Source organism: Bactrocera dorsalis, chromosome 3 (genome assembly GCF_023373825.1).
Source record: "Bactrocera dorsalis isolate Fly_Bdor chromosome 3, ASM2337382v1, whole genome shotgun sequence".
NCBI classification, from domain to species: Eukaryota; Metazoa; Arthropoda; class Insecta; order Diptera; family Tephritidae; genus Bactrocera; species Bactrocera dorsalis.
In genome coordinates this window covers 90,695,640-90,707,634 of record NC_064305.1, presented here as the reverse complement: position 1 = coordinate 90,707,634, position 11,995 = coordinate 90,695,640, and the positions used below count along the sequence as shown (strand labels likewise).

Genomic DNA, 11,995 nt, shown 5'->3' with positions numbered 1-11,995 from the left:
ATTATTATACCGGTTGTAGGGTAACGCAAGAAACCCACTGCCATGATTCGAGTACAATTAGCATATAATTTCTCATTAGACTGCGGCTAAGCACAACTTTTAAAGCATTTTGTATTCAAAACGCTCTCTCAAACTACCGATGAGCCGTGCACACATTTAGAGTATATACAAATAAACTTGTACTTGTATATACATATGTTAATGGCAGCTATTTCGAGCGTGGGTGACAGCTGTTTCGAAGTAAAGTTGGTTCCTGAAATGGGGTTTCAAAACATAAGTGACGCGAAAACGCCGAAATTAATACAAATAATAGGTGTGTGTGTGTATGTATGCAAATCAAGCGCTTAAAATTTTAAGAACAACTTGTATATACATATGCATGTGTGTTTGTTTAGATATTGACTTTAAAATTTTGTTTATCAGCGTTGCAAGTTTCAAGAGATTGCTCAAATACTTCGCTGTGATAAAGTCTTTTTATCGTTTCAATGTTCATCTTATCAACCACAATGATAAGAGATTGCCATATTTGCAAAACAAAAACAATAAATGCACTAAAGCGGAAATTGTAAGTTGAGGACTCCTCTGCATACCAATGAGCGTGGAGCGAAGTGTTCAGCGCATATTTGTATATATTTGACTGTTTTTATTTTTATAAATGCCTGTGTTTTGCGCACCTTATTGATATTATTTATTAATAGTATATGTATATATATATTTTTTTTTTTAATTCTGGTTGAGGGTATTAAAGATAAAAATCAAAAGTAATTAAAATTATTTTTGAGCTACTGTTCCACTGACATTATCAAATTGCCTTTTTAATAACGCACAGTGTGGCTTTTTCTCTACCAAATAGTTTAAAATAAAAAAATTATAGATGTGTGATGTGTGTTTATTTGTGATATAATTTATTGAGCCAATTTCCGCTACTTAAAATCGAATTTATAAAACTTAGAAATAATTTAATATTTTTCCTTAGCATAATCACTATTTACGTACATATGTATGTTTGTATCTTTGTATGTGTAAATTTGTAAGCGCTTTCTTCAACGCAAATTCGAAAACAATTGATGTGCTTGATTTGTATGCCATGTGAAGCTTAAGGGTAAATCGTTTGTTTGTATAAAAAGTCATTATTTCTCATTATATATGTATGTTTATGCTATGTGCTGGTATGCACTCCAATTCTGGCCTTAGAGGTCCTTGCTGAGCTGCAGCTTTTCGCAAGAGTCACTAGAGGCGCTTTCTAATTTCCTTCAGCAGCAACAGATGCGCATAATGGCAAATAGATGTAAGAGGTGGACTCAGCACCTGGAGACGTCGGGCAGCGTACGTCCACGGCACTTATTGACCCAACCGGGCCAAGCCTGAAAGCCGTGCCTGTTGAAAATCTGCATGGCACAGCGGGAATCATCGGAGATTTCATCGTTCAAAAAATCTATAGAAAAGATATAAATAAATCAAGCAACAATTAATTGAACCTGAATTACAATATATAATCGTGTTTGTATAGTCATTAAGAGTTTAATAATTGAAATTAAAAAACTTGTGCCCGTATATTGGTGAGATAAGGCAATCTTAATGGCATGTTTATTTATGGCATATAGGTAAATGTAAACAAAATGCGCCTTTCTTGCATTTTTCGAAGCTTTTAAGCAGTGGTTTTATTTGCAATAATAATTAACGAAATTTTAGTTTAAAATTGGTGTACTTAAGGGGTTATATGGGTTTACGGGTTTCAAAAAACCGAACTTTTTTATTGTCTTATTAAATTCTACAACAATATTAGAATATTTTCCTAATTTTCAAGTTTATCCAAGTAATAGTTTCGAAGATACAGCTTTGAGAACCTGTGCGCTCGAGGCTAGCTAAGCAACGCGGTTTTCTCGAAACCGTGTTTTCGAAGTCGGTTGCAAAGATTTCTCGAGAACTACTCAAACCGATCTTCATGAGAAGATGCAATTCTTAAAGACTTGAACGAAGATTTTTTTTCGATTACTACTATTTGAAAAAAAAATTAATATAAAATTTTCCATTTTTTTGTAAAAATCCAAATTTTGTTTTATTCCTTTTTCCAAGTTCTGAGTTAAGGTTTTAACTAAAATACGTATTCTTTCACTTATACGTTCCTGTATTGAGTTATCCTTCCAACCCGGGCGTATCTTATTTCGAAGGGTCACCGGAAATGACGTCGCAATTTATTTATTCAAAAAATTTCAGAATTTCTTTGTTTATAGTGTATGTTTGTAACAGTAAACAAGGTGAAATATTAACTTCGGCTTCACCGAAGCAGATATACCCTTCACAGGTGCATTTCTTTTAGTAACTACGTGTTCAGTTTGTATGAAAGCTATATGCTATAGAAATCCGATCCGAACAATATTTTCAGAGATCATATTTTTACCTTAAGTGAAGATATCACGTCAAATGTGAAAGTTTTCCTTACAAGAACTTGATTCCGATCATTCAGTTTGTATGGCAGCTACATATTATAGTGGTCCGATATCGGCAGTTCCGACATATGAGCAGCTTCTTGAAGAGGAAGTGACGTTTGCAAAATTTCAAAACGATATCTTAAAAACTGAGGGACTAGTTCGTATATATACAGACGGACATGGCTAAAACGACTCAACTCAACATACTGATCATTTTAATACTTATATACTTTATAGGGTCTCCGACGCTTCCTTCTGGGTGTTACAAACTTCGTGACAAACTTAATATACCCTGGACGGGGTATAAAAATTAGAATAAAACATTGAATTTTTTATATGAGAAAAAAAATTAATATAAATGTATGTCCTCGAAGTTTCCTGCTGATTGTTACTTATTACTTGGCCCGTTTATACCTTGTTCGGGGTATACAAATATTCATGAAATTAAACGAGAGATCGGAAAACACTGATTTGCGTCAGCTTCATCGGCAGGCACGTTCGAAGTCGAGGCAGAACGTTCGTTGCATTCACAAACATAAATATGTTAAACAAATTAGAGGGATGATAATTAAAGCTTGCGACAATTTCTTGCTGCAAATTATTTGCTAGAAATGTAGATAACGGTTTGTTATGTGTGAAATCATATACCGACAATTGTAGCATATTGTGAAGTATTCGGACTATTTGAGTTAATTTCATTGAGAGTGAGGCGGGATCGATGATTATTTAATAGTCTCGATGAATTTAGAGAGTTAAAAATTAGGAGGTTTAATTCGCTAGCGACTAATTTCTGTAAAATAACTTCTTTAGAAAAACTGTAGTTAGTCCTTTGACATTAATCCCAGACGGGGACGGGTCATTATATGTTTAAGATGGTATATAGTATATGTGGGCTAATGTGTAAGGATCTGACTTCACCTTGTAATTTGTAAATAAAAGTGAATACTTCTCCTAGTAACTATTCATAAATATCATTTTCGTAATTTAAATTTGAACAACTTAATTACAGTTTACGCTCACTTAAGGTCTCAACAATCTTACCACTTCTCTAAGTAGCTGACATAGAGTATTGAGTGAAAATAATGCTTTTCAGCAAATAAAGAGATATTATCCTGTAATATAAAGATTATGACGCCTAGTGAACTAAGTGAGAGCAAGTGAGTGATCTTTTTGCAAAATCGCCTTCCAAGGAGAGTTCCAAAGAAAGGATTCTCTAGATATAACTCTCAAATTGTAGATATTGATAAATTTTTATAGCATACAACTTACCTTCACATTTTATATTACATATTCCACCCTTTCGACCTTTCCGACACCAATTTTTATTGTTTATCTAAAAAATAGAGCAAAAAATAAAAGAAAAAAAATATGTTATTCTAACTGTTTCACTAGACGATGGCTTGTCAAACGAAAGGAACTCCTAGCACAGATAAATTGAAGCGCCTTATAGGAACACAACTAACCTGAAAAAGTCCATAGCTCACGCTGTGATTAGCTAATTGCATAACTTTTGAAGTACTTCGGCCGCTTTCATTCTCCACCAGACACACCCCTAACAAACAAGAAATGAAACTTGAATACTTTTTCATTATTTTAATCGAAGAAATAATCTCGTTTAATCCACTTTATAATTTTATAATCGAAGGCGGATTATCATATTATGAACTTAAATCACAACACTAAAAAAAAAGTTGCTTTCCTAAACTCAAATACTCACAATTCGAGAGATAGCTTCGTGGGAAATCGTGTGCCAACAATTCCTTGGCCAGTTGGCAACGCGTCAGCATTTTTGCTTCACTGTGCGTCCACAGACAACAGCTCAACACCACCGACAGACTCAAAATCGCTATTTTCGATTTGAAGCGCATTTTGTATTTTCCGTATAGTGAAATGCGTGTAAAAAGCTGATAAGAACGGCGGTTCCTAGAACCGTTTAAAAATAATTTCCACGTTTGTGTGTGTGCGCCAGTAATTGTAATTGAAATTCGAAATAATTATACAAAGTCAACACTATGAATTTATTGCACTGCTTGCGGTCAGACTAAAATAACTCCAGGTTAATTAATTCTTTGATTCCTGGAAACACAAGTTGTTGTTGCGTATGCACTTATATAAACACTTGTATGCGATATTCGCGTTCCCTAATACACGGTGCTTTGCAAATATGCGTTTGAACTGCGTATAGCCTTGAGGATGTGTGTAAGGATTGCGATCACCTTGCTATGCATCTAGGCCGCGCTAAAGGATTGCGAATGTATGCGTTCACTTTCCACAGCTTCCACAGTTAAATAAGCTCCACGCTTCAGTGTTACCGCACTACTGTCGAACAGCCAGAGGAATTAAGGTTTTTAAAGCCTCGGGGGCCGGACCACTGCGCACTGCAGCGTCACAGCGTCACCTCCGTCGCGGGATATGCCGCGCATGCTGTGGCAATTGTAAATTTTCCACTTTTCGCGATGCTCCGATGCTCCGCCGGTGTCGCCACATAATTTGCCACTTTTCGTGCATGCATCCATTTCGACTAATCAATGCTCGTTTCGTGTGCTGGCACTGCTCTGAATCATTAGCATAAAGTCAACTTCTTCAGCAGCCGTGCCGCGATAGCGTACGATCGCAGACAGTAATCACGACGACATCGAAGGCGGTAAAAATAAACATAATTGGATTTGAATGGAGGTGATGGCAGCGATAAAGTTATGAATTAAATAATAGACACACGCGAATGCATGGGGCTTAGAAGAACTTAACTTTCAATTGTATGTGTTCTCGAAGTCACTAGAGACTCACTTTCGTTTTCGCCTTAACACTGGAACAACGAAGCGTGTAAATGGCAGCACGAACAAGCTTTGGGATTATGTATAAAATTTCACTACCAAGAATTTGCCCTCGATAAACATTGAAACGTCTAATTCAGTTGAAGGAGGTCCTCCTAAAGAAATAAACGAACAATAGTGTTTTAGGAACTCCAACCTGACACGACCGACGACGGCCTTCTGAAGATTCGACTAATATTAGCTGGTCCGTTATAGCATCAACCATGGAAAGAACATAAAGTATTTCTACAAGAAGAACTGTTTTCTGACTCAAATTATAATCCAAAGTATAAAAATACGCCGATCCGAAATTAAAACTTAGCGTGTAATAGCTTTTTTCGATTCAAATGGAAACTATTTTCCGTCAAGTCAGGTTTAATGTCACTAATTGGCAAATTGGTTTGCATCTAATGCAGTTATTTTGCCTGTTTGTTATGCATCTGACAATCATTCTGTTTTTATGTGTCAAATTGTTGACGTTTTCCGTCTTGACCCAAAAACCATAATGCAATGGAAAATCATGAGAATTTCTAAGTCTTCAATGCACATACTACTTCACATGTATATACAGGGTTTGCCCGGAAAGTAATAGGATTGCTTTTGTTCCGCCGCGACTCTACTTCGGAGCGTGTGCGGACCGATTGGATTCGGAAGAGGACGTTTTTATCAAAGGGGCGGCTGCTCAGTTGTCTCCGAGCACCTGGAGAGCCAGGACAAACATTTTCGCGCGACGCGTTTCTCTCTTCTCGTTAATTCTGTGTGAAACTCGGTAAATCAGCTAGAGAGACGTTTAACATGATCAAGCAGGTTTACCCAGATGTTGCTTTAACAAGAAGTAGTGTGTTTCGGAGGCACTAGACCTTTTTGGAGGGCCGGGAAGAGGTCGCTGATGAAGATCAAAAAAGAGTAGAATGAGCAAATCCAAAGTGAAAACAATGACCATTGTCTTTTTTGTCATCAAAGGCATCGTCATGTTCCTCTTGAACAAACCAACGCCGCCAAGTGTTACGTAGAAGTCCTCAATAGACTCATACAAAAGGTCAATCGGGTCCGAGAAGACATCGCAGCCGATTGGAAGTTGCACCACGACAACGCCCCGGTTCACACCGCCTTTCGTGTGAACAGCTACCTAACAAGGGCCGGCATCAAAACGCTTCCGCAGCCACCCTACAGCCTAGATGTGGCCCCCGCGGACTTTTCTTTGTCCTTGAAAACGCTGATGAAATTTTGAAATGACAGAGAGGATCCAAGCAGCATACACCTCGGCTCTCAAGTATATTCCGGAGAATGCTTTCCGCGACGCCTTCAATGGTTGGAAATCGCGCTGGCAGCGCGGCATCGACGCATATTTTGAAAGTTTTTGAAGAATTGTAATGGTTGGTTAGGTACATTTTTTTAAATCTACTCAGTCCTATTACTTTCCAGACAAACCCTGTATACGTTCTATATGTATATTGAAATGTCATGCCATTGATTCAATATTAAAAAAATCGTTGAAAGGTGAAATGAAAGCAACACAGTTGAAGAGTCACTCATCTCTATTAATAACTGTTTAAAGAAATTTTAGTTTGAAAGTAACACTACTGAAATGGAAGACTAAATCGAGAATGGAAGAAATGTAATAAAATAAATATTTCGCAGCTTCGGCTACCATTGGTGTTTTCTTGCTGAAAATTCTATCAATAATGAATTAATTCAAGCCTGCTAGGTATTTGATGGATCTTTCTCTCGAGCCTGGGTTTTACCTGTACAGACCGATTATTATATTATGTTATGGTCTCTTCAGCCAGCACCGAGTCGTAGGCAGTCCACAGAGAAGTAAAATATGGATCCCACATAGCCTCATTACGTGTCGAATATTAGCGTGCAAAGCAACCTATGAACATTTGTGCCTAAATTTCGGAGATTCTCAGTACAGTCTCCGAAATTTAGGTATAAAAGTGCTTAGGCTGCTTTCCTGCCTTATGGAATTTCCCAAGAACATACATATGCATGTACATATTCTCATCACAAATTATGTATGTGTGTGTGTGTGTGGAAGCTCGAGCTAACAAGCTAATAGACGCCAGCTTATCTAGCTTTTTACTGACATAATGAACACTTAGCAAGTCATTTTAGTTTAACATAATTTTCTTAGTTGAAGAATTGAGTTCATAAATGTGCGACTGAATCAAAATGTGACTAAATTTGTTATGATTACGGTAATTGAGTTCACACGCCAGAAAAGCGGCACAAACATACGCACATACACACATTAGAATGAATTATTTGTCACTTCGCCATCACATGTGCTCTTAATGATGCCTTGTTATTAGTCACATATGTATGTAATAAGGAAGTATTTTAATGTTTATGCATCCACGCTTTCTTTTCTTGATTCCAGCCCACATTCACAACAATTTATCACTTTAATCTTCATCGCTTCAATCAGTGCGGCGTTTGGCAATGATTTGCATAATTTGCGTGTCGATACAGCAACAACCACAGTTGCGCCAGCCATGTACCCGACATCATCGCTTACAACAATCACACTGCTGACGAAGAGTTCCCCATATATGACACCCGCTAGAACAATGGCGAACCGCAGCAACACTGATGATGCCATGTCCAATGCAATAATGTTAGCTGGTGGCGGTCCATCCTTAAAGCCCACACCGGCGTCTATGATACCGCATCCACCGCCAGCCATAAAGACGACGGGAAAGCTTTTCAACAAGAGCTTGCCGAAGCGACGAAAGGCAGGAGAAATATCCGCCATACCCGTTTACGATCCCAGTGTGGAGTGGAAGTGTCCGAACGTCACGAGCTCGCGCAGCCTGGAATGCGGTTGTGACCTGCCGCATACACTGCGTTGTACCGGCGATTTGCATGGTTTAACGGTAAGATGAGCGGTGTTTTAGAAATTTCAGCAGACTCAATATATGTACATTTTTAAATACTTCAGGTGCTTGCGAGCAATTTGAGGGTTTCTCCCTATACCATCTCGCTACTGGATTGTTCCTTGCGGAATGTCACCTTCTTGAGTGATGCGAAGATTTTCGAAGGCATATCGCTGTATGGTTTGGTAATTTCATCCGGCGAAATAAAGCGCGTCCATAAATCGGCGTTTCTGGGCATAAAAGGACCTCTACAAGCCTTAGGTGAGTCCCCAACACTTACTTCTACTATTTTCTGTTTAACTCCGATTATATATAAAATCGCTTCAACTTGTAGGACTACCAGCAAATGCGCTCTTAAGTGTTCCATGGAATTCGATATCCACACTAACAGCACTCGAACGTTTAGATTTGTCCAATAACAAAATTAAAGCTTTGGGCACTTCAGATTTTGCCGGACTGTCTAATCTCGTCTATCTTGAGCTGAGCAATAACCAAATATCCAGTATATCACAACGTACCTTTATGAATTTAAGGAAATTGGAAGTATTGAAATTGGGTGGCAACCGTCTGGGAGATTATCCAACAAGCCTGAAGGCACTAACCGCCTGCTATAACTTACGGTAAACTTTACACACCAATACGAGTATTATAAATTACGCTTGACTGTAACAAATTTCTTTAAACAGACAACTTGATCTCTCCGCCAATAATCTGAATGGCCCATTAACTGCCTCCACCTTGCCCGGCTTGCGAAGCCTTGAATCATTGGAGTTAAATCGTAATCTCATTAAAAGCATCCAGAACAAAGCTTTGCAAAATTTTTCTGGCCTCACTAGTCTCTCGCTGCGTCATAATCAAATTGACGTGCTACAAGATCACGCCTTTTACGGACTCGGTAACTTAGAAAATCTGGATCTCAGTTTCAATGGCATTGTCGCTATTTCCAGCGCCTCACTGCAACATCTGACACGCCTCACAACACTCGATCTTACACATAACTTTCTGCGTGCTCTCACCTCTGATCTGATCACACCGCTACCCTCCCTACAAGTCTTGCGTTTAGCCGGCAATGACATTTCTATCGTTGCGAAAAATGCTTTGGATGGCGCACGCGAATTGAAGAGCCTCTCCATGCAAGACAATCCTCTGTCCTGTGATTGCACTATACGCTCATTCGCCGAGTGGTTGCAGGTGACCAAAATACAAGCGGGCGATTTAATAAGCGCTACTTGCGTGACGCCGCCTCGCCTGGAGGGCGCACCTCTCATACAAGTGCCATTGGAAACTTTAAACTGCGAAATGGACAATGTGGAAAAGGATAATGCCAACATAATCGAGCAGTTGGAGGCGATAACGAGACAAAACCATACCACACACATTAAAGATCTTTCCGAAGAGGTAAGTCACGAGAGAGCCGTCGCCAAAATACGTTATATACTATACATACATTCATATATCCTTTCTTTTGCAGATTGTACTACACGAACTGCATTTCTCAGCCGATTACGGGCTGATACTAACCTGGATACTTAACCTGAGCAAGAACGACTATATGTGTGATGCCATCTTTGTCTATAAAGAAGAGAATATCAACGAAATACTGATCGATAACTCACCGGTAGGTTATCTGTAAAATTGTATCTCTCAAAACTTACTAAAGCATTCGAAATCAGGTTTCATGAATTGAAATAAAATCCTTTAAGCTTTGTTCCCACAAAGGGCAGCTGGTAACCTCATTTCCTTGGAAAATCTGTAATTATTCCCCAAGATTAATAACACTTTTTCTAAATTGAATGAGTCGTCTCTATTATATTATTATATGTTAAAAATACTTGTCCTGATCAGAAACACAATTTTTTTTGCAGATCCATTGTGAGAGCAAGGTGCTGAATGGTCAGAACACTGTCAGTGTTATAGTACCGGATAGCTCTTCCTTGGAAATCGGAGAAAGGTAATAAGCAATCAAATAAGGAAATAATCAGTTAACTAAAGCAATTTTTTATTCCGTACAGTTACCGTTTTTGCCTAGTTATGGTGCAGGAGCAAAACCACGATGCCGATCTGAATGTAGGCTGCTCCAACATTACAAAACTACAACTTAGCAGCCCGGGCTCGGTGCCAGAAGTACGCCAATACCAAAGGCGTCCATACAGAACGGGGCTGCCCACATATAGCGACAGCGAAACCAGTTATGCACCCATTGTCGCGCATAAAATGGATGAGAATTTCACGAATTCTAAACGAAATCACAATGCAATATACGAAGAGGCAAGTCAGTCACAACAAACAACACCGCAGCATACATATAGCTTTTTGGATTCGCTGAATAAGAGTTTCCTGCCCGGCTTGGGCGTTGGCATACTCGTAACATCGGTGGTGGTACTTATATGGGGCGCCACACGCATACGACAAGGTTCGAGCAACAGCCGGCCGAGCACTCCGACTGCAACCACCTGCTATGCCGCCTCGGAGCATATAGCGCGCCTAGCAGATGCTGAAAATGGCACGCGCTATTTAAAGTTGCAGGCCACGACCAGTCTTTGAGGAACCCCGATCGATGTTCCATTATAATACATCCAACTCTCACCACCAATTTGTTCATCGCGTGGATTCGGTCCCTATGAAATATATGTGTATATACTTTTGTACATACATATACGTTATATACCTGTGGATCCGAAAATATTGTGAGTTGCTGCTACCTATTATAGTTAAGGATCAGCAACTCTTGTGATAGTACAATCTTTGTACCAATGCATTAAAGTACGGTTTTTTTCATTTTCAAGCGATTTTCTAGTTGTAAAGTTAACACTATAGCACCTAAGCCAAATATAAACAAATTGTTAATTCCTCTTTTATAGTAATCTTGTAGCTGTAGTGCATTCGATTTTTACTTTTCTAGGTTAAGTCCTCTCCTGGTTAAAGAGCACAGTAGACCTGCTCGGATTGATTATATATTGTGCATTTTTCGATTCCTTGTGCCATAGTTGATAGTCCTTTCCTGTACTCACATTCTAATTTATTAGTTGTTTAAGTCCTAAGTTAGCCTCTCACGTTCATAACTTTTTAAACTAAATGTTTCCGATGTAATTTTGTTTATTTGATTAGCACATACTCATACATACATACGCATATAAATATATTAACTAATTTATTAACACACTACCACTAATTGTTTGAATAAATGAAAATATTTATTTATCAAAAGCGAAGCGCGAGCATTTATTTCAAAATACACAAAAATTAAGATCTCATTAAAAGGTCAATTGAAGGTAGTCATAGCTGATTGGTTACATTACTACCATTTTGGATTCAAACTAATTTCAATTAAATCAATTAAATTCCTTACTTCCTAAATTCACCAAATAGTTTTATTAAAAGAATAGATAAAGTGATATATTTCTTTCATTAATTGAAAATCAATAAACAAATTAGAGTAGCACCACGTCTTTTTTGACATCAAAGACATCGTCCACCAAGACTTTATTTCCCCTGGAAAAACCGTCAACGCCAAGTTTTACGTTTAAGTCGGCAAGAGATTCAAACGAAGGATCAATCGGTCCAATAAGACATCGCATTCTATTGGAGGTTGCACCACGAGAAGACCCCGGCTCACACCGCCTTTTTTGTGAACAGCTACCTAACCAAGGCCGGCATCCCAACGTTTCCGCAGTCGCTACAGTCCAAATGTAGCCCTCCCGGACTTTTTTGTTTCCTTGCCTTAAAAGGACGATGAAAGGCAAGCATTTCCCGAGGATATTCCGGATAATGCCTTCAATGCTTGGAAATCGTGCTAGCAGCGCTGCTTCAACACAGAAGGATCCTATTTTGAAAGTTTTTAAAGAATTGTAACATTTGGTTTAATATTTTT

At 38.5% G+C, this 11,995-nt stretch overlaps 2 protein-coding genes across 2 annotated transcripts in view; one reads left to right on the top strand and one right to left on the bottom strand.

Annotated features, from left to right (window-relative positions):
- The window catches only part of LOC105225435 (uncharacterized), a 42,043-nt gene extending 30,693 nt beyond the window's left edge, over nt 1-11,350 (top strand). Inside the window, exons 2-8 of the mRNA XM_011203888.4 lie at nt 7,629-8,124; nt 8,190-8,385; nt 8,459-8,744; nt 8,811-9,522; nt 9,596-9,742; nt 9,990-10,075; nt 10,137-11,350. Coding sequence (XP_011202190.2) covers nt 7,629-8,124; nt 8,190-8,385; nt 8,459-8,744; nt 8,811-9,522; nt 9,596-9,742; nt 9,990-10,075; nt 10,137-10,668 — 2,455 coding nt within the window. The 3' untranslated portion in view covers nt 10,669-11,350. The remainder of the gene's footprint in view (nt 1-7,628; nt 8,125-8,189; nt 8,386-8,458; nt 8,745-8,810; nt 9,523-9,595; nt 9,743-9,989; nt 10,076-10,136) is intronic.
- Nucleotides 891-4,750, bottom strand: LOC105225432 (lysozyme). The gene is made up of 4 exons (XM_011203885.4): nt 4,150-4,750; nt 3,896-3,984; nt 3,702-3,765; nt 891-1,435 (listed from the first exon to the last, which is right to left on the bottom strand). Exons 1-4 carry the CDS (start codon nt 4,298-4,300, stop codon nt 1,302-1,304), a joined length of 438 nt encoding a protein of 145 aa, XP_011202187.1. The 5' UTR covers nt 4,301-4,750; the 3' UTR covers nt 891-1,301.
- Nucleotides 11,351-11,995: the final 645 nt, after the last annotated feature.